Raw genomic sequence first — 27,468 nt, 5'->3', positions numbered from 1 at the left:
CTCTCGGGGGGAGCATGGCCGGGTGTCAGCTGACTATCGCAGCTGACATCCGGCACTATGTGCCAGGAGTGGTCATGGAGCGCTCCCGGCACATTAACCCCCGGCACACTGCGATCAAACATGATCGCAGTGTTCCGGCGGTATAGGGAAGCATCGCGCAGGGAGGGGGCTCCCTGCGGGTTTCCCTGAGACCCTCGGAGCAACGCGATGTGATCGCGTTGCTCCGAGCGTCTCTTACCTCCTCTCCCTGCAGTCCCCGGATCCAAAATGGCTGCGGGGCTGCATCCGGGTCCTGCAGGGAGGTGGCTTACCAAGCGCCTGCTCAGTGCAGGCGCTGGTAAGCCTGCAGCGCTGGAAGTCAGGTCGGTGATCTGACAGAGTGCTGTGCAAACTGTCAGATCAGCGATCTGTGATGTCATCCCCTGGGACAAAGTAAAAAAAAAAAATTTCCTCATGTGTAAAAAGAAAAAAATAAATAAAATCCTTAATAAAGAAAAAAAAATATTATTCCCAACAATACATTTCTTTATCTAAATTAAAAAAAATAAAAGTACACATATTTAGTATCGCTGCGTCCGTAACGACCCAACCTATAAAACTGTCCCACTAGTTAACTCCTTCAGTGAACACTGTAAAAAAATTTAAAAAAACGAGGTAGAAAACGACGCTTTATTATCATACCGCAGAACAAAAAGTGGAATAACACGTGATCAAAAGGACGGATATAAATAATGATGTTACCGCTGAAAACGTCATCTTGTCCCGCAAAAAATGAGCCGCCATACAGCATCATCAGCAAAAAAATAAAGTTATAGTTTTCAGAATAATGCGATGCAAAAATAATTATTTTTTCTATAAAATAGTGTTTATTTTATAAAAGTGCCAAAACATAAAAAAATGATATAAATGAGGTATTGCTGTAATCGTACCGACCCGAAGAATAAAACTGCTTTATCAATTTTACCAAACGTGGAACGGTATAAACGCCCCCCCCCCCAAAAGAAATTCATGAATAGCTGGTTTTTGGTCATTCTGCCTCACAAAAATCGGAAGAAAAAGCGATCAAAAAATGTCACGTGCCCGAAAATGTTACCAATAAAAATGTCAACTCATCCCGCAAAAAACAAGACCTCACATGACTCTGTGGACCAAAATATGGAAAAATTATAGGTCTCAAAATGTGGAGACGCAAAAACTTTTTTGCTATAAAAAGCGTCTTTTAGTGTGACAGCTGCCAATCATAAAAATCTGCTATAAAAAATGCTATAATAGTAAATCAAACACCCCTTCAAAATTTTAAAAAATGTATTTATTTCCATTTTCCCATTAGGGTTAGGGCTAGGGTTATGGTTGGGGCTAGGGTTGGAGCTAAAGTTAGGGTTAAGGCTAAAGTTAGGGTTGGGGCTAAAGTTAGGGTTAGGGTTGGGGCTAAAGTTAGGGTTGGGGCTAAAGTTAGGGTTTGGATTACATTTACAGTTGGGATTAGGGCTGGGATTAGAGTTAGGGGTGTGTCAGGGTTAGGTGTGTTAGGGTTACCGTTGGGATTAGGGTTAGGAGTGTGTTTGGATTAGGGTTTCAGTTAGAATTGGGGGTTTCCACTGTTTAGGCACATCAGGGGCTCTCCAAACACGACATGGCGTCCGATCTCAATTCCAGCCAATTCTGCGTTGAAAAAGTAAAACAGTCTTCCCTTCCGAGCTCTCCTGTGCACCCAAACAGGGGTTTACCCCAACATATGGGGTATCAGCGTACTTGGGACAAATTGAACAACTTTTGGGGTCCAAGTTCTCTTGTTACCCTTGAGAAAATAAAAATTTGGGGGGCTAAAAATCATTTTTGTGGGAAAAAAAAGATTTTTTATTTTCACGGCTCTGCATTGTAAACTGTAGTGAAACACTTGGGGGTTCAAAGTTCTCACAACACATCTAGATAAGTTGCTTGGGAGGTCTAGTTTCCAATATGGGGCCACTTATGGGGGTTTCTACTGTTTGGGTACATCAGGGGCTCTGCAAATGCAACGTGACGCCTGCAAACCAATCCATCTAAGTCTGCATTCCAAATGGCACTCCTTCCCTTCCGAGCTCTGCCATGCACCCAAACAGTGGTTCCCCCCCCACATATGGGGTACCAGCGTACTCAGGACAAATTGGACAACTTTTGAGGTTACCCTGGTGAAAATACAAACCTGGGGGCTAAAAAATCTATTTTGTGAAGAAAAAAAGAATTTTTATTTTCACGGCTCTGCATTATAAACTGTAGTGAAACACTTGGGGGTTCAAAGCTCTCAAAACACATCTAGGTAAGTTCCTTAGGGGGTCTACTTTCCAAAATGGTGTCACTTGTGGAAGGTTTTAATGTTTAGGCACATCAGGGGCTCTCCAAACGCGACATGGTGTCCCATCTCAATTCCAGTCAATTTTGCATTGAAAAGTCAAACGGCGCTCCTTCCCTTCCGTGCTCTGCCATGCGCCCAAACAGTAGTTTACTCCCACATATCAGGCATCAGCGTACTCAGGACAAATTGCACAACAACTTTTAGGGTCCAATTTCTTCTCTTAGCCTTGAAAAAATAAAAAATTGGGGGCGAAAAGATCATTTTTGTGAAAAAATATGATTTTTTATTTTTACGGCTCTGCATTATAAACTTCTGTGACGCACTTGTTGGTTTAAAGTGCTCACCACACATCTAGATAAGTTCCTGGGGGGTCTAGTTTCCAAAATAGGGTCACTTATGGGGCTTTCTACTGTTTAGGCACCTCAGGGGCTCTGCAAATGTAACATTATGCCCGCAGACCATTCCATCAAAGTCTGCATTCCAAAACGTCACTACTTCCCTTCCGAGCCCCGACGTGTGCCCAAACAGTGGTTCCCCCCCAAAGGACAAACTGGACAACTTTTGGGGTCCAATTTCTCCTTTTACTCTTCTGAAAATAAAAAATTGCAGGCTAAAAAATGATTTTTGAGGAAATAAGTAATTTTTTATTTTCACGGCTCTGCGTTATAAACGTCTGTGAAGCACTTGGGGGTTTAAAGTGGTCACCGCACATCTAGATTAGTTCCATGGGAGGTCTAGTTTTCAAAATGGGGTCACATGTGGGGGAGGTCAAATGGGGCTCCTTCCCTTCCGAGCCCTGCCATGTGCCCAGTGGTTTACCCCCACATGTGAGGTATCAGTGAACTCAGGAGAAATTGTCCAATACATTTTAGTATCCATTTTATCCTGTTGTTCATGTGGAAATGAACAAATTGAGGCTAAATAATTTTTTTGTGAAAAAAAAGTACTGTTTTACTTTTACGGATCAATTTGTGAAGCACCTGGGGGGTTCAAAGTGCTCACTATGCATCTAGATATGTTCCTTGGGGGGTCTAGTTTTTAAAATGGGGTCACTTGTGGGGGAACTCCAATCTTTAGGTACACAGGGGCTCTCCAAACGCGACATGGTGTCCGCTAACGATTGAAGCTAATTTTTCATTCAAAAATCAAATGGCGCTCCTTCCCTTCCAAGCCTTGCCATGTGCCGAAACAGTGGTTTACCCCCACATGTGAGGCATCAGTGTACTCAGGAGAAATTGACCAACACATTTTACGATCCATTTTATCCTGTTGCCCATGTGGAAATGAACAAATTGAGGCTAAAATAATTTTTTGTGAAAAAAAAGTACTTTTTCATTTTTACAGATCAATTTGTGAAGCACCTGGGGGTTCAAAGTGATCACTATGCATCTAGATAAGCTCCTTGGGGGGGCCTAGTTTCCAAAATGGGGTCACTTGTGAGGGAGCTCCAATGTTTAGGCACACAGGGGCTCTCCAAACGCGACATGGTGTCCGCTAAAGATTGGAGCCAATTTTTCACTGAAAAAGTCAAGTGGCCCTCCTTCCCTTCCGAGCCCTGTCGTGCGCCCAAACAGTGGTTCCCCCCCACATATGGGGTATCGGCGTACTCAGGACAAATTGTACAATAACTTTTGGGGTCCAGTTTCTCTTTCTACACTTGGGAAAATAAAAAAATTGTTGCTAAAAGATCATTTTTGTGACTAAAAAGTTAAATGTTCATTTTTTCCTTCCATGTTGCTTCTGCTGCTGTGAAGCACCGAAGGGTTAATAAACTTCTTGAATGTGGTTTTGAGCAACTTGAGGGGTGCAGCTTTTTGGAATGGTGTCACTTTTGGGTATTTTCAGCCATATAGACCCCTCAAACTGACTTCAAATGTGAGGTGGTCCCTAAAAAAATGGTTTTGTAAATTTCGTTGTAAAAATGAGAAATTGCTGGTCAAATTTTAACCCTAATAACTTCCTAGCAAAAAAAAAATTTTGTTTCCAAAATTGTGCTGATGTAAAGTAGACATGTGGGTAATGTTATTTATTATCTATTTTATGTCACATAACTCTCTCGTTTAACAGAATAAAAATTCAAAATTTGAAAATGGCAAAATTTTCAAAATTTTAGCCAAATTTACATTTTTTTCACAAATAAACGCGAAAATTATCGACCTAAATATACCACTAACATGAAGCCCAATATGTCACGAAAAAAACAAAAAAAACCAGTCTCAGAACCGCTAGGATCCGTTGAAGCGTTCCTGAGTTATTACCTCATAAAGGGACACTGGTCAGAATTGCAAAAAATGGCCAGGTCATTAAGGTCAAAATAGGCTGGGTCAGGAAGGGGTTAACCTGACGTCACTATGTAATATGACCCAACAGTTGGTCCGTCAATGAATGGCGCAACACACACAAAGGGATGGAAAATAGGGAAAGGAAGGCCAACCGATAGGGAAAAGGGAAATGGTCACCAGTGCCTGAATTTAACCTAAACCTGTCCCTGCACTGCCCTAGCTCCCTAAGTGGGTCCTTCCCCCCACTGCCAGCAGGAACCTCATCCCTTGCTGTCACCTAACACTGCCCTGACTAGTGTACTGGCCGACAAGGATGCTAGCCTCACCACTGCAGATAATACACACGGGGACAGTGACAAACACAAAAAGACAAGGATAAAACACAGTACATGGATTGTGACATCTGAGCTGTCCATTAGACGGGCAATGTTAAAGGGAAGGTGCCATAAAAAAATTTTTTTTACAGCAATTGTAAAAATGTAAAGAATTAATGTTTACATTTTCTTAAAAAATATTTTCATTTGTTTATAATTTAGTAAAATATGAAAAATAATTTGAAAAGTTTTGGAATTTCCACTTTTAAACACTAGGGGGAGCAGCTGCTGAAATTTCAGAAAAACCTAGTGTACAACTAGCTCACATTACTGCACTGCAGTAATTATGGGCGGAGTCTGCTCACGTGTGTGATGTCTCCTCTCCTCCCCTTCTGGGTGTCTGCTAAGGGATAAGAGAGGATGAGATTCAGGAACCCAGTGAGCAGCCATTTTGTTGGTGACTGCAGAGTAAAGCTGCCGTCACACTATCAGTATTTGGTCAGTATTTTACCTCAGTATTTGTAAGCCAAAACCAGGAGTGGAACAATTAGAGGAAAAGTATAACAGAAACATATGCACCACTTCTGCATTTATCACCCACTCCTGGTTTTGGCTTACAAATACTGAGGTAAAATACTGACCAAATACTGCTAGTGTGGCGGCAGCCTTATACTGACAAGTAGACAGTCACCAAGGATTCTGGGAGATATATGGTGGAGGGAGCAGGGTGACAGCAGCACAGAGTATTTCAGGAGAGCAGTGTGCTGGTCTATGGGGGGCACCCTGTTCGGTGCGCGGAGCAGCCAGGGATTGTACATAGAGCACTGTCTTTATACACATGGATGGACCGTCTGCTCCACAGAAATCCAGGAAACATTTCTGCGGATTGATGACCTGTTCTGATCCAGACTTTGCATGCAAAGACCCCGTTCCCCTCCTCAGATCCTGTCTTCTCCATCCTGTCCTGGCAATGTGTGAAAGCGAGGAGACAGGCGAAGTACGGGGTGACGCTGGGAAGGAAATGTAGCCATATAGTAATGATAAACATGAGACCCCTCCCTTCAGCTGCCTCACCAATCCTGACTGCACCTAGCGGGAGGTCATGCTGCCCCCTCTATTACCCCAGACCCACGTGCAGGTGCTCAGCCAGAACCACCATAGAATGGGTCCGCTTTCTGAAGATAATACTGCCATAGTGTTCTCACATAATACCGCCATATAGATCACACACAATACTATCAAATAGATCACACAATACTGTCATACAGTTCTCACATAATACCACCATATAGATCACACATAATACCGCCATATAATTCTCACCTAGTACTGCCACATAGATTACACATAATCCCACAATATAGTTCTCATACCACCATCATATAGTTGTTACATCATTCCACAACACTGATCAAACATAATACCGCCATATAGATCACATATAATACCGTCACATAGATCACACAATACTTGGCGGCATAATGTGTGATATTATATATATATATTATAATATCTCGGCATAATGTGTGGTCTTTATGGGAGTATTATGTGATAAATATATATAGCGGCATTATACGTGATCCATATGGTATTGTGCTGCTCTAGGGAGGTCACAAAGATGTATGGTGGAAGAAGCAGGGTGACAGGAGCACAGAGTATTTCAGGAGAGCACTGTACTGGTCTATGGGGGGGAGGGTGTGCTCACACTCACACGCTCCTAAATGTATACTTAGCCTTTACTGGCTATTAAAATGGGGGACACCCCCCAAAAAAAAGACATGGGGCCCCCTATAATTAATAACCATCAAATACTATGCAGGCAGCTGCGGGCTGACATTAATAGCCTAGGAAGGGGCCATCGATATTGTCCCCCCCAGGCTAAAAACATCAGCTCTCAGACGCCTTTTACATGCGCCTTTTCTGGCACTTTGCCTGGCAATTTCCACTTGCCCTGTAGCGGTAGCAAGTGGGGTTCATATTTGTGGGGTTAATGTCACCTTCATATTGTCCGGTGACATCAAGCCCACAGCTTAGTAATGGAGTGGCATCTATAAGGCACCCATCCATTACTAATCCTATAGTTGTATTCTAAATAAAGACTCGGCCAGAATAAAGTCCTTTATTATGCTTTTTTAAACCATACCGACTGCATAATCCTCGACTCCCTCATCTCCCACAACAAAAATAATAAACCACAATGGGAAAAGACACGCAGGGGGGAGAGGAGTGCATAGGAGAGGATTAGATACTGACTGCTGAGCCGTGTATCTAATCCTGTCCTGTGTGATACCGACTGCTGAGCCGTGTATCTAATCCTGTCCTTGTGATACCGACGGCTGAGCAGTGTATCTAATCCTGTCCTGTGTGATACCGACTGCTGAGCCGTGTATCTAATCCTGTCCTGTGTGATACCGACTGCTGAGCCGTGTATCTAATCCTGTCCTGTGTGATACCGACTGCTGAGCCGTGTATCTAATCCTGTCCTGTGTGATACCGACTGCTGAGCCGTGTATCTAATCCTGTCCTGTGTGATACTGACTGCTGAGGACACAGTACACAGGACAGGATTAGCTACACAGGACTAGATTAGCTACACAGAACAGAGGTAGCAGTGGTAGGTGTACATAGAGGCAGGTAGCAGTGGTATATAGAGGCAGATAGTGGTATATAGAGGCAGGTAGCAGTGGTAGGTGGTATATAGAGGCAGCTAGCAGTGGTATACAGAGGCAGGCATCAGTGGTATACAGAGGCAGGCAGCAGTGGTAGGTGGTATACAGAGGCAGGTAGCAGTGGTATACAGAGGCAGGTAGCAGTGGTATACAGAGGCAGGCAGCAGTGGTATACAGAGGCAGGCAGCAGTGGTATACAGAGGCAGGTAGCAGCGATATATAGAGGCAGCTAGCAGTGGTATGTGGTATATAGAGGCAGGTAGCAGTGGTAGGTGGTATATAGAAGCAGGTAGCAGTGGTAGGTGGTATATTGGGGCAGGTAGCAGTGGTAGGTGGTATATAGAAGCAGGCAGCAGTGGTATATAGAGGCAGGTAGCAGTGGTAGGTGGTATATTGGGGCAGGCAGCAGTGGTATATAGAGGCAGGTAGTGGTAGGTGGTATAGGGGCAGGTAGCAATGGTAGGTGGTATATAGGGGCAGGCAGCAGTGGTAGGTGGTATATAGGGGCAGGTAGCAGTGGTAGGTGGTATATATAGGGGCAGGTAGCAGTGGTATATAGAGGCAGGTAGCAGTGGTACGTGGTATATAGGGGCAGGTAGCAGTGGTGGGTGGTATATAGAGGCAGGTAGCAGTGGTACGTGGTATATAGGGGCAGGTAGCAGTGGTGGGTGGTATATAGAGGTAGGTAGCAGTGGTATATAGGGGCAGGTAGCAGTGGTATATAGAGGCAGGCAGCAGTGGTACGTGGTATATAGGGGCAGTGGAAGGTGGTGTATAGAGGCATGTAGCAGTGGTAGGAGATATATAGAGGCAGGTAGCAGTGGTAGGTGGTATATATAGGGGCAGGTAGCAGTGGTAGGTGGTATATAGGGGCAGGCAGCAGTGGTATATAGGGGCAGGTAGCAGTGGTAGGTGGTATATAGGGGCAGGCAGCAGTGGTATATAGGGGCAGGTAGCAGTGGTAGGTGGTATATAGAGGCAGGTAGCAGTGGTAGGTGGTATATATAGTGGCAGGTAGCAGTGGTAGGTGGTATATTGGGGCAGGCAGCAGTGGTATATAGGGGCAGGTAGCAGTGGTATATAGGGGCAGGCAGCAGTGGTATATAGAGGCAGGTTGCAGTGGTAGGTGGTATATAGAGGCAGGCAGTAGTGGTATATAGAGGCAGGTAGCAGTGGTAGGTGGTATATAGGGGCAGGCAGCAGTGGTATATGCATAAGAAAATAAAAACCCTGTACTTACCTTCAGTCCTCTCCCAGGAAGTGCTGCATCCTGTTCAGGGCAGAGCAGTGTGACGATCTCCCTGCTGTGCTCTGAACAGGTCGGCAGTGATTACAGCCGATACTAAGTACAGGCTACAATCACCGCTCCTCGCTGCAGATACTTACCTCGGACCCTGCTTCCCAGCAGCAGCTTCTCCCTGGCAGCTCCTGCCATCGCACGCACTGAGCTGTGTGTGCGATGACAGAGGAAAATAAACAACAAAATGGCCGCGATCTCCTCTCACAGCTGTGACGTAGCAGCTCAGTGGGCGTGCCCAAGTCACAGCTGAGAGGCAGGAGGAGTGGCCTCAATGAAAGAAAAGAGATGCGGTCGGAGCCCGACTGTTGGCTCCTATGCCCATGGCTGCCGTAAGTGAGGAGGGCAAGTGTCGTGCCCAGACACTTACACCCACACTAATGAAAATGGCAGCCTCCAGTGGTAAAAGTAAAAGTGAATAAATAAAAACGTATGAAAGTAGTACATTTACTTTTGTATTAAAAATAATTGATTCTATAATCAATAATTATTAATACAAAAACTAAAATCACGGCACCTTCCCTTTAAGCTTTTACCCCCCTTGATGCAATCTTTACATATGTGGAAGTCAAATGTATTTATCCCTAACTAATAAATAGAATTGGTCTTTAGGGGTTTTATAGGAAGAATCATGGCCATCACCATCTTCTTGGAAAGCCAGGGTAGGGGTCAGGCTGTCTGTTACGAACTCCACCGCTGCGCTCCAGCGTCCTCGTTCTCACCGCTCCAGCGCTGCGCTCCTGCGTCCCCGTTCTCACCGCTCCAGCGCTGCGCTCCAGCGTCCCCGTTCTCACCGCTCCAGCGCTGCGCTCCTGCGTTCTCAAGCTACCGCTGCAACGTCCGGCTCGGCTGGTGTTCTTTCCCTGCGCAGGCGCTCCAGCTTTCCTATAGGAAGCAGGCTCTGCATCCCTGCCTCCTCCTCCTGAAGTCATGTGTTCCTTTCTGTCCAATTCCTTTCCTGCTCCTCCTATAAAAGCTAGTTCCTTCTGCTTCCTGGTGCCTGATTGTTTTAGCATTTTGCTATTGCGTTTGGCCCTTCGTATTGCTCAATACTCTGTGCTTGTACCTCGTGCTAACCCGTGCTACCCTCCGGTTCCCCTCCTTCCCTGGCTAGTTTCCCTTCAGGTCCTGCTCTATTACTCCTGTTGTTATACCTCTGATCCTTGGTTGTTTTCCTTTCCTCAGGTTCCCTCCGTTCCCGTCTCCTCGTCCTCTAGGATCTTCGTCTGCTTCCCGGATTTCGTTTCGTTACCCTGCCTTCTTTTGTCTCTCTTTCTGGAGCCGTCCCTGCTGGTATCTCACCGTGGGTAAGTGACCTCTGGGCTTGCTCCTTGCGGTCCCTGTATAGGGGTCGTTTTCTCCTAGGTCGCTCGCCCAGGGGTAGGGCTCCCCACGGTCCAGAGGGTCCACTCCTGTTTTCCGCTAGATCGCTACACTGTCCATGCTCTTAGTGACCATCTGTTTAACACAAGGAAATATACAAAAAGAAACCACAGCCATGAAAATAAGGATTACCATAATAATTGTACCAATCTGTGCCAACCATTTCTGCCATCCCATCAAACCAAGTATCCCAAGGATCATCAATCCCTGAATTTTCTTAAGTTCCTCAGCTAAGGATTCAAGCTTTTTTATGGCTAAGGTGACTGTTATGGATTTGCAACTCAGAACTAGGGTAGAAAGGGGAAAAGCTGACCCTGTACTAGGACTAGGCTGAAACCCTACGATGGAGTGGGTGACCTATTCCTTGTGAATAGACCCACCGACGTTTCCTAGGCTAAACTCAAACAAAGACCTACAGGTAGAGGGAAAGGGTGTCCCTGAACGATCTAGGGACTGGGAACAAAAATTGGTAACCTCCTAGTAGGAAAATAGAGGGAGCTGCAGGAAGGAATGGAAAACCAAAAACAAAACTGACAGAACTAGAGATCCCAGAACTGCACAATATCAAGCACAGAAAGCTAACAAGGCACCAAGCCAGAACATAAGCGGATTACACTGTTGTCCAGCAAGGACTGGGAGGCAGGTGCTGGGTAATAAAGGGTGATGCAATCACCTGACCTAGGACAAACCCAGCACCAGAGGAAAAAGACCAGCAGCCAGAAAACCACAACAAGATGGCAGATGGTCAAAACTAAATAGATTCTAACAGTGACCTTTCCATTTGGACTTGTTATCGGGGCTAAAAGTACAAGTTTCTCCAATCATTTTGCATACCCCTCCTTTCTCTGCTAATAACATATGCAAAGCCATCCGCTTTTGGAAAGCCATAGTGGATGTAGCCTACAACTGGTCAGCTATCCCCTTTAACGCATCCTTAGTATAATTTATAAATCTCTGCTGGTTATAATATATGTAGTTAATCCAATCTACGTTTTTATTGACAGTTACAATAGGGATTATAGACTCAAATCCTGCTTTAACCTGGTCCCTTGCTTTAAACTCATCAGGGACCCCCCTTGGTACTCCTATATCATCGATATATTCATGAGGGTCAAAGCTTTCTTTGGGGGCAACTCCCCTTTTCATACGTTGGGGCTGTTTCCGATTAGTCAAATGCGAACCCTACTATGAAAAGGCATAATGGCCTTGGCCAAAGTACACTGGCCCTTCCAATTACCCTTTAACTTAGACCTTATCTTCATATCCCCACATATCCAAAATAGGTTCGCTACTGAGGAGACCTGCTGTGTTAACTTTTTGGGGGTTGCTGAGGAGTAATTATGACAAAAACCCTTGCTAAAATTCCCCAAAAAACGAAACGGCAATCACCTTGTACTTGCATACAGGTGTAATTCCCAGGATAGATAATGATGCTTCAACTGAAAGACAAAGTTTTATCCAATACAGGATATTTATCCCTCCATCTCCCACATTGTGTATAATTAGTGGATGTGTTGGTAAAGAGGGCAAGGACACACTCCTCCAATTCAGGGATTAATAGGGGAACAGATCCCAAATGGGGCCTGGCTGCCGCACACACATAACAGTTGGTCCTATTTTGTTGGTGTACAGTGTACCTCATCCACTCAACCCAGGCGTTAACATCTGTATACCCAGTCTCTTTAGCAAGTGTATCCTCATAAGTGGGGTTCTGAATTGCAGTCATACCCCTAAAAACACAAACATGTTGAAGAAGTGGAATCCATGGTATTCCTAATTTGTCACTTTCAATCTGCACATTTGCTCATTCCTGAGACTCCAACATACAGTATCTTTAAGTTGGAATTTGCCTGTTGAGGTCTTTCCCCCCTGACTATAATATGCCCCCAAAGTATACTCTCCTGCTTCATTAGGTGATGGATCCTTAATACTGAGTATCAAAGGATGACATTTTGTCCTACATTGGTCACTAGAGTCGGACTTGAGTAGGGTCATCTGCGTAAGCAAAGACTTCCCTTTATTACTCTTTTGTTTGAAGGCAGGGGTCGGTTTATATCCCCACCCTTTATCACTTGTATCCCATCCTACAGACGTCCAGGAACCACAGTTTTTTCTAGGGTTCAAAGAGGTTTCTACCCATTTCTTGCTATACATGGTTCGACCACCTGTGATTCCATCACGCCATGCCCCACACCCGAGACTCTAGGAGCACCTTTGCGCTCACCGTACCATAGACAACCTGCTCTCCCCCTGCTTGCTACACACAGGCAGAGGACTCAGAATATCCCAGGACAGGTCTGGTACTTTCAAGACAACATGCAGCAAGTTACAAGCAATCAATCACGGTTTGCGTTCCTCACAGCCAGTAGCCGTGGGTTCTTTTAGGGCCACCAGGTGTACGTATCCCACACCCTACCATGTCAGGGCAACACAAACACTCGGCAAACACGAGTACAGAACACAAGAATGGTTCGAGTAACACCGGCAAGTACTACAGATTCATAAAGAAATCCCCAGACTTATCGTGTTTTTATGGAGGTGATCAGTATCCCAGTCGAACCACCCTGATTGCTTGTACCTGACCAAATATAAGCTGAGTGGTATCTTAGAGGCAAAGAATGTATCAGATACACAAAGATAGATACACACTTCCTCTCTCAGCAAAGGCTTACACACAACTGCTTTATTCTCTGAACAAAGGAAGATACTACAATCAGGAAATGGGGGGGTCGCACAACTTCTGAACAGTTAGTGTCACTCTGTAATTGGTCCATTCCAACTTCACTTCCATATATGGTATTCAGTCCAATGTCCAGTGTCCAATGTCCAGTGACTTCTTCACATTCCAAAAGTTCCTTCCAGTGTGCTGCTGCTCAGGAAATAGACTCAATCTTGCAACACCATATCTGAACTAACTTATATAAGGTTTAATTGATTTTATTAGCCATTCTCTCCTTCACATTTTCACAAAGGCATTGAATGCTGAAAGACACCAGAGACTGAAGAAAAAAATAGGCTTAACTGAATAAGTCCTTACTGTTGAGAAAGGGTGTTGGCAGATATGCAACAGATACAGACTTATTTGTGTGCAGGAGGAGTTTACACTTTCTGACTGTAGATGGCGATGTTGTTACTGTTATATGCTTAGTTGAATGTAATGCATATACTTGTTGTACTTTGGTTTCACTTTCTCTCTGGAAAAAGGTCCTTCAGACTTCCTGTTATTCTGTATAAAGAAACCGATGCATGTACCTTATGTTCTGTGAAGATAAAAGATGAATAATCCAATATAATCTACTCTCACAAGTTTCTTCTGTGACCAAACTATGCAACACAGAACACTAAGCTTATGACGGAAGGAGGTAAGCTGAAAGATACTCACATTGGTGAGTCTACCCTTGCTGTTTACAAAGTATGTGTCTCTAATTAGGTGTCCAGAAAATAGTTTAATCTATTACCTAAATATCTGCAAAAAATGTCCTCCAGTATTGGCTCTCCAAGAAAAAATATTGCATCATTTCAAAGATGCCATGGTAGATAGTATAACTTATAAACAGTAGATATATGGGGACAGATGGGCTCTTGACATTGTCTATAAAAGTACAGAAGACTTTGTAGAAAGTTTTAGTGACCAGCTGATAGTCCTTAAAGGGTTAGTCCAAAGCCCAAAAGTAAATTTCAATTATTAAATCTTTAAAAACTAATAACTTTTGTAATTAAAGTCATTGCTAAATTCCCCACCATTCACTCTGTACTGAACTTAGGGTTCTGCTTATTACCCACTTCCTATGACGATTCATTTGAGAATCCTCAGTGCTTGATGGAATACTCAAACAATTCATCATCTGCTGGCTGAAACTGCTGTCACTCCCCTTTCCGCCCTGAAATTAAGCATCATTGAAGAGGAGGGGGCTGGGTCATCCTGACACTGCCTCTTACATTGTTTGCCACCTTGAAACAAAGAGTCATCAGTGACGCTTATTACAGGGGTTGGTCCCTGCGGTGTCTCCCTTGCGCAATGTCTCTCCCAGTGACCTGTACGATGAACACAGCGTCCAGTCTATTGTCTGCTTAGCTGAATAGTAATAAGCCGACTCTGCTTAGGGTACCGTCACACAGTACCATTTACATCGCTTCGACGGCACGATTCGTGACGTCGCAGCGTCGTATGATTATCGCTCCAGCGTCGTAGACTGCGGTCACACGGTGCAATCACGGCGCTGGAGCGATGCCGAAGTCCCCGGGTAACCACGGTAAACATCGGGTTACTAAGCACGGCCCTGCGCTTAGTTACCCGATGTTTACCCTGGTTACCAGCGAACGCATCGCTGGATCGCTGTCACACACAACGATCCAGCGATGACAGCGGGAGATCCAGCGACGAAAGAAAGTTTCAAACGATGTGCTACGACGTACGATTCTCAGCTGGGTGCCTGATCGCAGTAGCGTGTCAGACACTGCGAGATCGTAACGATATCGCTAGAACGTCACAAATCGTGCCGTCGTAGCGATAAAAATGCCACTGTGTGACGGTACCCTTATAGTCAGAAATAAAATACAACGGTGCAGTTCTGATATCTGATTTGCTTACTTCATGATTCATGGCTGTTTATATGTTCCTCAAAAAATTGATTTCAGTGATAAAAGCGGATATCTACCAAGTTTGAGCAAGGTCTACTTCTTCTTGCATGGCTCTTCTGGACAGTATAAAAAAGAGGAAAAACTTTATAAATGTCTGCCATTACAAGAAAGATTTTGGAGTGGAAGCTGAATGGCACTTTTTTTGCCACAGCTCATCGCGAAGGTGTATGTGATGGTTTAGGAGGCCCCGTGAAATGTCTTGCAGCTCAGGTTAGCCTCCAAATGACATATTCTGACCAAATCTTATCACCCTTGCAACTTTTCAACTGGAATGGGAAAAATATTCCTATCATCCAGATCATGTACTGTACAAACCAGGAATACTAAGAGGAGGAGAGTTTGTTAAAACATTGGTCTCTGTAAGCAGAACCCATCACAGGGACTCAGCAATACCGCACTGTTTTCCCATGTAGTGAGACAAATAAAAACAAGGATTTCATTATTCAGCAACAACAGTAAAGTCCATGAAGTAATTGAAGGTGGCACAAGATTGGCAATGGATGACATAACTGGTGATGTGGCCTGTGAATATGAGCAGCACTGGTAGCTAATCAACTCTTCAAAGGTTAATTAAGAACCCACTGGCCTATCACCGCCCTTTGTGTATCCAAAAAAATGGATATTTTAAGAGTAAACACAAATCAGATATAAATCAGGTGGAGCCAAACCCCATCACAGACTGACTGACACAAGGAAACGGCCATTATTAGGAAGAGATTGTGGAGAAGATGACATTTCACCCAGTAGAAGGGACAAAGTGATGATAAATGAACAAATGCAAGAGCGCAATGGGGTCTTAGCTAGTGTAAGTAATTGATACAGAAGTGTTAGAACTGCTCACCTAATAGGGGTGTGTGAGACACAACACATCTAAAACTCTGAATCCAGATGCTACAGCTTTCTGGGATGTCAGAAATAGATGTATAAAAAACACTGCTGTGGTGTTCACAATCCTCTTGCAATAGGACAAGCTGGATGGCAAACAAGTGCTAGTAATATCCCAAAAGTAATAGGAATGAAAAAATAACATTTAACCATGCCAGAGGAGTTGAAAAGAAAAGTCTTGAGTGAGGAAAAGAAGGGCTCAATTCTGGCTTTACTTGCAGAGGGACACAGTGAGCGTCATGTTGCCTCCATTCTTAAAATTTCTAAGATGGCAGTCCATTACAACAAGGTCAAGCAGCAGACATTGGGGACAACAAAGCTACAGACCGGCAGAGGGCGAAAACGACTCTCCACTGACCGGGATGACCGTCACCTTATTTGAATGTCACTCAGCAACCGCAGGATGACATCAAGTAACCTACAAAACGAATGGCAAATGGCAGCTGGGGTGAACTGCACAGCAAGAACAGTTCATAACAGGCTCCTAGAGGCAGGCCTCAAGTCATGTAAAGCTAGAAAAAAGCCTTTCACCAATGAGACGTAAAGGAGAGCCAGGCAGAAGTTTGCCAAAGACCATAAGGATTGGACCATAGAGGACTGGAATAAGGTAATCTTCTCTGATGAGTCTAATTTTCAGCTTTGCCCACCACCTGGTCATGTAATGGTTGAACAGAGACCTGGAGAAGCATACAAGCCACAGTGTCTTGCACCCACTGTGAAATTTCGTGGAGGATCGGTGATGATCTGGGAATGCTTCAGCAAGGCTGGAATTGGGCAGGTTAATCTTTGCGAAGTACGTACGAATCAAGCCACATACAAGGTTACGCTGGAAAAAACAGTTGATTACATCTGCTCAGGCAATGTTCCCCAACTCTGAGGACTGTTTATTCCATCAGGACAATGCGTCATGCCACACAGCTAGATCAATCAATGTGTGGATGAAGGACCACCACATCAAATCCCTGTCATGGCAAGCACAATCTCCAGACTTGAACCCCATTGAAGACCTCTGGAATGTAATCAAGGGGAAGATGGATAGTCACAAGCCATTAAATAAAGAAACAAAGAAGAACTGCTTACATTTTTGTACCAGGGGAGGCATAAGGTCACCCAAAAGCAGTGTGAAAGACTGGTGGAAAGCAAGCCAAGATGCATGAAAGCTGTGATTAAAAATCATGGTTATTCCACAAAATATTGATTTGATTTCTGAACTCTTCCCAAGCTAAAACATTAGTATTGTTGTTTCTAAATGATTATGAACTTGGTTTTTTTGCATTATTTGAGGTCTGCAAGCAATGCATTTTTTTGTTATTTTGACCATTTCTCATTTTCAGAAAATAAATACAAAATGTATTGCTTGGACTTCAGAGACATGTTGTCAGTAGTTTATAGAATAAAAGAACAATTTACATTTTACTCAAAAATATACCTACAAAGAGAAAAATCAGACAAACTGAACATTTTGCAGTGGCCTCTTGCCAGAGCTGTATGTTGAAATGTGTCAGATCCTAAATAAATTAAATAATGTTACAATACACTAGTATCGAAAGTCATGTGCTTTTTGAGATGCGATCTGGTAATAAGAGAATAATAGAACCAAGAAGTGGACGGCTACGTGTAGAGTTATAGGTCGGTGCAATTAACAGTTTTTGCTTGTGGGTTGATACTAGGTGAAATGACCTGGGAGCTAAACATAGTGTAAATTATGGGATGGATGTTACTCGTGTTCTGATATGTGTTTTAGTGGATTCATAAATATTTATATCCATGTTCATTTTATTTATTTCACGTTTAATACAATTCTGTAAAAACACTTATTTAAATGAAAAGCAAAGTGAGTTCATACTTCACTGCCTGAAGAGCAGGCACCAAGAACGGAGAAAAAGAAGGAGCCGACTGCCGCATCAGGGGAAAGCACCAGGATGGCATTCCCCTCAGTGCCAAGCTCAAAGGAGTAAGGTCAACTCAGATCAATAGGAGGGAATTCACTCCGCTCACAACTAACAGCATGAACAGGAAACCAGAGAGGTAAGATACTCTATATATATTCTAGATATTCTATGCATGTTTTTGTATCTGGGTTTATTATGAATTGCTATTTACCACTCGGTGGAGACCTTACACCTGAGATTGATAATGATATAGGATGATATGGCGTATAACTAATATACTTCTTCCATATGGTTTTTCCACCTAAAATTATATGTATGAAAAGGATTTTTCTAAATTATACTTTGGGATAGATTTAAACACGTTTTATATACATACCTAATGATTTTTCCCTCCATAATCTCTTATTTTTATATGTTTTTATGCATTTTGTTGAAATAAATATATATTTCATACTGAAATTGTGTTTATGGGAGTAACGTTTCTAGGCTATGCTACTGATTTATACTCCTGAATATATGTAGGACCTTGTTTGGGCTTTTTATATATGGTTAGACAAAGGAACTACATATTGCGGCAAAAGACATATACATGATAACCTCATACTGCAGGGAAAGACATGTATTTTAGAACAACAACGAAAGTGATAATACAACATGACAATATTTAGGAGTATTTCACCAAACTCCATTACAATCCATAAATCCCCATGTCCCTTTTAATAAATGTCGTTACTCACATAACTCTTCACATATTGGCAACTGTATTATCCTTGTCACAGATACTACCTACTACCATATGACACCATTTATTTACTCTCACAATATCCTGCAGCTACTCCTATTAACCTTTGTGTATGCCAACCATCCCTGCTAATGGATCTGATGTTATTTTATGTCTCCATTCTGGCTAGAACTCCCATAAAGGCATCTCATTAGCTGCAAAGTTAGTTATCGAAAGTTTCTCCAAAATGGCAACTCAGTGCGACATGGCTGTTCAACACATTTAGTTCTGCTCACTCTCGTACAATGAGTGCTATTATTTTAATGAGACCAAACATGAGGAATGAGAAGGAATTCTATAAGGAGTGGTCAACCCCTTTAAGAAGATACAATTTTCAGTTAAAATATTTCCAACATGCTAAACATGAAAAAGGCTTCTCCTATGTGAGCACACTGATGTTTATTAAGAATTGATTTAGGTGGAAAACATTTTCCACATTAAGAACATGAAAAAGACTTCTCTCCCGTGTGAGTTATTTGATGACTAAGAAGAGATGATTTCTTCACAAAACATTTTCCACATTCTGAACAGGAAAATGGCTTCTCCCCCATGTGAATTCTCTGGTGTCTAACAAAATTTGACTGGTTGTTAAAACATTTCCCACATTCTGAACAGGAAAAGGGCTTCTCCCCTGTGTGAGTTCTGTGGTGCTTAACCAAATTTGATTGATGGTTAAAACATTTCCCACATTCTGAACAGGAAAAAGGCTTCTCCCCTGTGTGAGTTCTCTGGTGCTTAACAAAACTTGATTTCTGGTTAAAACATTTCCCACATTCCGAACATGAAAAAGGCTTCTCTCCTGTGTGAGTTCTCTGGTGCTTAACAAAATTTGATTTATGGTTAAAACATTTCCCACATTCTAAGCATGAAAAAGGTTTCTCCCCTGTGTGGGTTCTCTGATGGCTATCAAGACGGACTTTCAGGTTAAAACATTTCCCACATTCTGAACATGAAAAAGGCTTCTCCCCTGTGTGAGTTCTCTGGTGGCTATCAAGAAGCACTTTCTGGTTAAAACATTTCCCACATTCTGAGCATGAAAAAGGCTTCTCTCCTGTGTGGGTTATCAGGTGGATATCAAGAAGCAATTTCTGGTTAAAACATTTCCCACATTCTGAACATGAAATAGGCTTCTCCCCTGTGTGATTTCTTTGGTGTATAACAAGATTCCATTTCCGGTTAAAGCATTTCCCACATTCTGAACAGCAAAAAGGCTTCTCCCCTGTGTGAGTTCTATGGTGCTCAACCAAATCTGATTTGCGATTAAAACATTTCCCACATTCTGAACAGCAATAAGGTTTCTCCCCTGTGTGGATTCTGTGGTGCTTAACCAAATCTGATTTTCTGTTAAAACATTTACCACATTCCGAACAGCAAAAAGGCTTTTCCCCTGTGTGAGTTCTATGGTGCACAACCAAATCTGATTTCTGGTTAAAACATTTCCCACATTCTGAACATGAATAAGGCTTCTCCCCTGTGTGAGTTCTCTGGTGCTTAACTAAATCTGATTTCTGGTTAAAATATTTCCCACATTCTGAACACGAAAATCTATTATCTACTGTGTGAAGTTTTTCATGTTTAAGAAAAGTATTTTCGAGAAAACTATTTCCATATTCTGAATATGAAAATGGCTTCTTTCCTTTAAAATCAATTAGTTTTGCAATTCTTATATTGTGACTTTGCTTTTCCTTAGTAGTTGGTAATGGGCTAGAAGACAGAAGCTGTTTCAAAGGATCAGAGGACAAATCTTTGCTGTGAAGGGATGTTGGTATATCTGGAGTAATGGAATTCACTTCAATTGTATCCTGTGTGGTCTCAAGATCATCTGATTTAAAAATTGAAGATGTCAGCATTCCCTCTGATCTTCTGGGGAAGTCATCTGCTAAAAGTAAAACCAATTATTCATTTTGAATAAAATATTCTCAAATTTTATACTTTTGAACATTTCTACTTAAGCTGTTTGTAAAAATTAGTTAAATAAGTAGTGTAAAAATATTTAATTATTCACAAAGACAATGACAGTTCACAGTCTAATCGAAAGCCTCATAGCATTAACCAGTGGATTGTGGTGTTCAATGATTTCTTCAATCTGCCTCCCTAACATAGAATAAAAAGCTACCAAACAATGTTATGTAGGTGAAAATTATACCAACAAAGCATCTGCTCATCTCACGAAATACAAGTTCCCACTCAGGTCCATCATCTGTCAGTGGAAAAAAAATGGTTTCCACATTATTAGCGGCTCAAAAGCTCTTGTAAAGCAACATGGCTTCCATAAACCAATCCAGGAATATCCGCTATCCCAAAGTCAAATTTCTACTTGCTTCTCAGACTTGCAGTGTGCACAAACCACATTTAGCATCCATATACAGGATTTGGTATTACTATAGTGAGACAGTCCCACTTAATTTACGTTGTATGTGGATAATAAAATGGTAAATGTTCAATTTTCCAGTTGCAATATTCAGTGTGAGCTAATTTACGGAAAGTGGCTGTGGAGTCAAAATAGTCACTACTCCCATAGAATAATTCATTGAGGGTTATAATTTCCAACATTGAGTCACTTTATGGGGATTTTTACTGCTTTAGTGCTCTGCAATTTGAGTACATTAGGACATCTGCAATTGGCGTGTCCCCTCTCCACTGGAATCTGCTCCTGCGATGTCTGCTTTAATCACCAGGCGGCGCCTTATTTATTCTGCAGGTATTGCTGGTAACAGAGGAGACGTTGAAACGAGAGGTGTCTGAGACCAGTAGTACCATCCAGTCGGTCAGTATGGGTTTGTGTGCTGTCCAGCTGAAGCAACCTGTTATGTGCTTCAGCCAATTGGAAAGCACTAAACCACACTAAAGCTTGAAGTATATTGCCAGAAGCTGCAAGGTAGAGCCTTGGTTCAGTCCTCTGCTCAGTTCCCGGCTTTTGCATGTGTTTCCTGTTGTGATCCCAGCCCGCTTACTGACTACTCTAGCGTCTTCTGATTTTGTTCTTTCTCTGGCCTCCTGGTTCTGACCCAACTACCTGACTATTCTTCTTACCATCTGACACCACAGAATAGCAGGTAACACCATGGCCCAAGCCTAGGGGTCTCTGTGTAAGTACAGATCCATGTAGAGGGGTTAAAGGATGATGAGCAAGGTAATCCCTGGGATCTAGAAAATGGAGTAAATGGAGTGCCAAGCCTGTTTGTGGTGGCAATCTTTTGATCTGCCAGGTGATCATGAACAGTGCTCCCAATAAATTGTGTCTGCAAACTATTCCAAACTATTAAAGGGAAACTCTGTTGATATTGTTCAGAAATTCACATTTGACCCTTACTGCACATTTAATGTTGTCGATCATAAAAGCGAAGTTTGGTCAGAAAAACTTGACCTGGTCTTGTAGGGAACATATAAGCACATTCAGCAGAACAGAATGGAGAGAAGGTTTATTCATCCAGTAAGATATCAGGGTTCTAGGAAGCCAACAGCATCATTACCCTCCGCTTTCTCTTCGAGACCCATCAATATTTTTCTTCAAGTGATTTTCTAACTTGTCAGCACATTCTACGTATGCTGTCATTTGACTTTGTAGTTTACAGATCTGGGCTGGTAAGGGTCAGCATCTTCTAATTGAAGTAGGTGGATATTCCAGGTTGCATGTTCTACAGAAAAGGGTTTTCAGTGTCCAAAGTCATTTGAACAAAATTTTGCGGAGAATGTTGTGGTCTAGAAGAAAACTGGTGATTGCAAGATTGTGATACAGCCGGACTACTCGACGAATAAAGCACTCACAGCCGGTGACTGAGAAGAATCCGCTACTCTGCATTTAATGGTTACAACTCACCTGGGTAGTCATATGTAGGAATCTCCTCTTTACACCGCTCATCACCCGTCACATATGTCTCTGTAGTATTAATATGGGTCAGATCTTCACACTGAAACAAATATTGTAAAAGTCATGGACAGATGGAGAAGTCACATCTATGATCAGCTCTAATCCTGTCATCTACATTGAGAGAAGCATAGAGTCTAGATCATGTCAAGTAATTATTCTTATCTATTCCTCCTTGGTCAGATATCTTCTGGAATACTGTGTCCAGTTCTGGGCACCAGATTTAAAAAAAAAAAACACATTGAAAAGTGGGAGCAAGTACAGAGACGAGCTTCCAGGATGGTCAGTGGACTACAAAGTATGTCCTACGAGGAACAGTTAAAGGATATGGGAATGTTTAGCTTGCAAAAAAAGAAGGCAAAGAGAAAACTTAATAACTGTCTACAAATATCTGAAGGGATGGCACAGTGTAGAGGGATGATCCTTTTCAAATTTACACACGGAAAACCGATGATGAATGGAATTAAACTGAAACTATGATTCTAAGTATAAAACATATAAAACTGGTGGATAAAACAAGACTGAACAAAAGACCTTCACAGCGTCTACACATCATACGGGAGATCTCATGACACCTTCTCTCCATCTACCTGATGATCCTGAGGTACATTGGGATCTTCTTGTTTACAGTCATGTGGAAGAGGATGGGGACATCTCTCTGGTGTTGTCGTCTTAGTGGATAAAACTGGAGGAAACATATACTGGGACTGAATTCATTCTTTACATACAGATAATTATATTGTATTTAGTCCTGTCTATTACCTGGTGATGTGAGTGGCTGGGGAACCTCAATCATGACGTCCTTATACAGATCTGTCTGTGCTTCTAAATACTCCCACTCCTCCATGGTGAAATAGACGGCGACATCCTGACACCTTATAGGAACCTGACACATACAATGATATTGTCATTCCCCCACTCTCGATCCTTTCGTAGCATTACTGTATAATGTCCCAGCATTCCCAGCAGTGTTACCTCTCCAGTCAGCAGCTCAATCATCTTGTAGGTGAGTTCTAGGATCTTCTGGTCATTGATGTCCTCATGTATCAGGGGGTGCTGTGGAGGCGCCGTGATTGGGCTCAGGGGTCTTCCCCATTCCTCAGACACAGGGTCCTGACAGCGCTCACTAGAGGTCTTCTTCACTACTGTGTAATCCTGGTTATGGAGAGACACATTAATAAATCTCACTACTGACATTTCCAGAGTCCTCACCTCTCCAGTTCTGTCCATCTGTTATTCCCATAGATAAGAATGATGTAATGTGACGTCATCAGAATCTCTCACCTCTCCAGTAAGCCGAAAGAGGATCTCTAGGGTGAGGTGTAATATCCTCTCCGCCATCTTGTCTCTGTCCATATCCATCCTTGATGGGTAAATCAGGAAAATTCTCTTCTATAGAAGATCTTCACTGATAGGATCCGATATTGTAGAGACCTGAACGAGAAGAAGATGAGCCGATGTAACATCATAAAATCCTGTGTAATAATACAATTACTGGAGAGAATAAGGAAAACATATGAGGACATTTATTATTTTACATTATTTAGTTTTTTTATTTACACCTACTAATAAAACATATATTTTAGGCTACAGACAACAAGCAGTTTCTTCCTCGGAGTCGGCAGCTGAATACGTTTCTCATAGACTCATCTTCCGTAACGCTAATTCTCGTCTCATTTACCGACACTGGAATCGGCATTACCAATACTGCAGGAGATATTAATTACACGTGACAGGAGAAATAACTACTTCATGATGAGGACGACATCTTCATCTTCTAATACGGCTCTAGAAACAGATTTGTCCAGAGTCCGACACTGACTCCATCATCACCGGCCGTCTATATGAAGGTTTCCTGTCTTCCCCGCTCTGTAAACTTCTATCACATTAGATCTCATGTCTGATTCACACACAGAAGTTTGAGGCTTTTATAAAAGCTTTTGTGTTTGTGTGGCACCCCAGGAGTTCGGGTACCACAGTGCTGCCTTCCTCTTGGGGAGGGTAGTGCTATGCCTGGAAACAAGAGGGATTCCTTTGGCAGGTAACCACACACAGAACACCTTCTGAGTCCAGGCCAGGAGGGGGAGCTCTAAACCAGGTTTCAGGGCAGCTTCCCTGAATAAAGATCCTGGTCTGGAGGAGGAGTTAGTTTAGTCTGAAGCAGACAATGAAGGGAAAGGAGCAGAGGAGAAATTAGGAGCAAGAGTGCAAAAAACGGGTACCGGGAGCCCCAGGCCGTGGGAGACTATAAGTGACGCGACAGACCCGGAGGGCATAGGACTATACATATACTGGCCGTACAACAACTGTGGTACAGCAGCATTCTGGAGGCTGGAGTCACCGTGCAGAGACCCCAGAAGGAACGGCTCAAGCTGCCTTCCATACAGGTACTGTCCCAGGATAGGAAAGAACGAGGATCTTGTTAGGATACTTCAGGTAGCAAGGGACTAATAGTGAGCGCAAGGTGGAAGGCTCCCAACCTGACCTGCCAAGGGAATTTCCACTTGTTTCCGGGCTGCCTGGACTCCTTATGTGCCTGTTGCCAGAACCCTGGACTGTGGCCTGCTACCAACAGTAAACCCGGTAAAGACTGCAACCCTGAGTCCTCTGTTATTTACTGGCAACGCATCATCCCTGCCATACACCTTGGGAGCCCTGGGGACCCCGCTTCACCTGTGGGAAGCATCACCATCTAGCTGCCGTACAATCACCCCAGAAGACCCCTTTAAGTGGCATCAGCCTTACTGACCGAGAACCACAGGTGGCGTCACGAAAATAGACTTTCATAACTCCCCTTAAAAGACCGTTTCCCTTTAATTGGGCGCCCAGGGCGACAGACCCGGTCGCAGCCACCGTTACATTCCCTTTAAGTGCGACCGGACCCGGTGTCGAGTACCCCAGGCCCTAGAGGGCGATCCATTTGCACAAACAGCGTGGATAGAAATGAGTTGATCCCAAAGTCTCCATGTACAGTGTTTTATGGGGTTTATTTCTGGCCTTAGACTTTCCATTATTACAAGGAAAACACCAGAAAAAGCAGATATTAAAATGTTTCAGAAGAAAATTGGCTCCAACAATTCTTGTAAAAAGAAGAAAAAACTAAAAAAGCAGAAGACACATTTTGTTATTTTCTTAAGACAATAAACATTAGTTTTATAAAAAATTTACTCTTTTGGGCCCCAGAATATAGATGTACACCGCAGGGATGGCACAGGTGCGGCTGCAACAAAAACCCTGGCAGTTTAGCCACTTGGTGCTGTGCAAAGCAAACATGGCATCTAAGAAGGTGTGACAGAGTTCGTCTGAATGCCCCTTATCCCCCAAGTACTCGATAGAATGGGGAAACCTAGTTACTATGATACTTACAGGCCTATTAATGGTGTCTGGGTCTGCAATGTACAAAGATCTATTAGGCCGGGCCAGAGACACTGTCCAATAGGTTACCTTTTATCGATCCCCAAACACATTAGACTAAAGTTACATGAAAGCACTGATTTTCGAGGGTTTGGGCGACTATCAGGGCTGGTGTTAGGGGCAGGCAGACCAGGCAGCCGCCTAGGGCCCCCACTCCACCAGGGGCCCCCAGCCAGTGGCAATACGCTAATAGCGGCACATCATGTGGCCGCTATGTGGCAGCTGAGTAAGAGGGGCCCGGCTCCACCCCCACATCGCACATTCACCTTATTGGCATAAATGTTGTGAATTTGGATTCTGGGCTCCCCCGGTGGCTACTGGTGGAATTGAACTTGTGACATCATCTTCCCTGTTCACCTGTTCTGATTAGATCTGGGTGTCGCTATATAACCTGGCTTCTCTGTTAGATGCTTGCCGGTCAACAATGTTATCAGAAGCCTCTCTGTGCTTGTTCCTGCTCCCAGACATCTACTAGATAAGTTGGACATTCGTCCATGTTTTGTTTTTGTATTTTGGTTCCAGTTCACAGCTGCAGTTTCGTTACTGTGTCTGGAAAGCTCTTGTTGATCAGGAATTGCCACTCTGGTATTATGAGTTAATGCCAGAGTCCTAAAGTAATTTCTGGATGTGTTTTGTTAGGGTTTTCTACTGACCATGAAAGTATGCTTTCTGTCTTCTGCTATCTAGAAAGCGGACCTCAAATTTGCTAAAACTATTTTCCTGCTGCGTTTGTTGTTTCATCTCATATCACCGCCAATATATGTGGGGGGCTTCTGTCTCCTTTTTGGGCATTTCTCTAGAGGTGAGTCAGGTCTTATATTTCCCTCTGCTAGCATTATTTAGTTCTCCGGCCGGCGCTGGGCATATAGGGATAAAAAGTAGGACATGCTACCTGGCTACTTCTAGATGATGCGGTAGGTTTAGTTCATGGTCAGTACAGTTACATTTTCCAAGAGCTTGTTCCTATTGAGGCTTATGCTAGTTCTCTGGCCATGGAGATCATGACACATAAAGTAGTGAGCTCTGATTCAGCGTGTGCCAGCAGTGCAGCTGTGGAGATGCTCTGCAGAAGCCAGAGCAGCGGGGAAACAAGTAGGAGAGGTAAATATTGTGTGTGAGTATCTGCTGCACGATACGGTGTGTGGGGGGACTGCACTATACTGTGTGTGTGTCTGCTGCACTATACGGTGTGAGAGGACTGCACTATACTGTGTGTGTAGGGGGTTGCATTATACTGTGTGTGTGTGGGAGCTGAACTATACTGTGTATTTTGGGGCTGCACTATACAGTTTGCGGGCTGCAGTATATTGTGTGTTTGGGGGGGCTGCATTATATGTGTAGTGCTGCATTATACTCTGAGGGGGCTGCTTTATAATGTGGAGGCTGCATTATACTCTGGGGGGATGCATTATGCTGTATGTGTGTGGATCAACATTATACTCTTAAAGAGCTGCATTATAGTCTGAAGGCACTGCATTATACTCTAAAGGGGCTGCATTATACTGTGCGTGTGAGGAGGCTTCTTAATACTGTGTGTGGGGGGTTGCATTATACTGTGTATGTGAGGGTGCTGAACTATACTGTGTGTGAGTGTTTGTTGGGGGCTGAATTATACTGTGTGTGTGTGGGGCTGCATTATATTCTGAGGGGTCTCTATTATACTCTTAAGGGGCTGCATTATGCTCTATGACGGGACTATATTATACT

The 27,468-nt window shown here is 43.2% G+C and overlaps 1 protein-coding gene across 2 annotated transcripts in view; it reads right to left on the bottom strand.

Moving 5' to 3' along the window:
- Nucleotides 1-14,823: 14,823 nt before the first annotated feature.
- Nucleotides 14,824-27,468, bottom strand: part of LOC143767595 (uncharacterized) — a 37,228-nt gene continuing 24,583 nt past the window's right edge. The window contains exons 2-7 of one of the 2 annotated variants that reach the window (XM_077256013.1): nucleotides 23,632-23,781; nucleotides 23,323-23,502; nucleotides 23,110-23,233; nucleotides 22,938-23,032; nucleotides 22,300-22,390; nucleotides 14,824-20,358 (exon numbers count right to left, since the gene is read on the bottom strand). In XM_077256013.1, the coding sequence (XP_077112128.1) occupies nucleotides 18,917-20,358; nucleotides 22,300-22,390; nucleotides 22,938-23,032; nucleotides 23,110-23,233; nucleotides 23,323-23,502; nucleotides 23,632-23,709 (2,010 nt within the window). In that variant the 5' untranslated portion in view covers nucleotides 23,710-23,781 and the 3' untranslated portion in view covers nucleotides 14,824-18,916. The remainder of the gene's footprint in view (nucleotides 20,359-22,299; nucleotides 22,391-22,937; nucleotides 23,033-23,109; nucleotides 23,234-23,322; nucleotides 23,503-23,631; nucleotides 23,782-27,468) is intronic. The other variant, XM_077256014.1, reaches the window with a different exon arrangement.

Source organism: Ranitomeya variabilis, chromosome 4 (assembly GCF_051348905.1).
Source record: "Ranitomeya variabilis isolate aRanVar5 chromosome 4, aRanVar5.hap1, whole genome shotgun sequence".
Taxonomy (NCBI): Eukaryota; Metazoa; Chordata; class Amphibia; order Anura; family Dendrobatidae; genus Ranitomeya; species Ranitomeya variabilis.
Note: the sequence above shows the minus strand (reverse complement) of the source record. Positions and strands in the feature narration are given on the sequence as shown.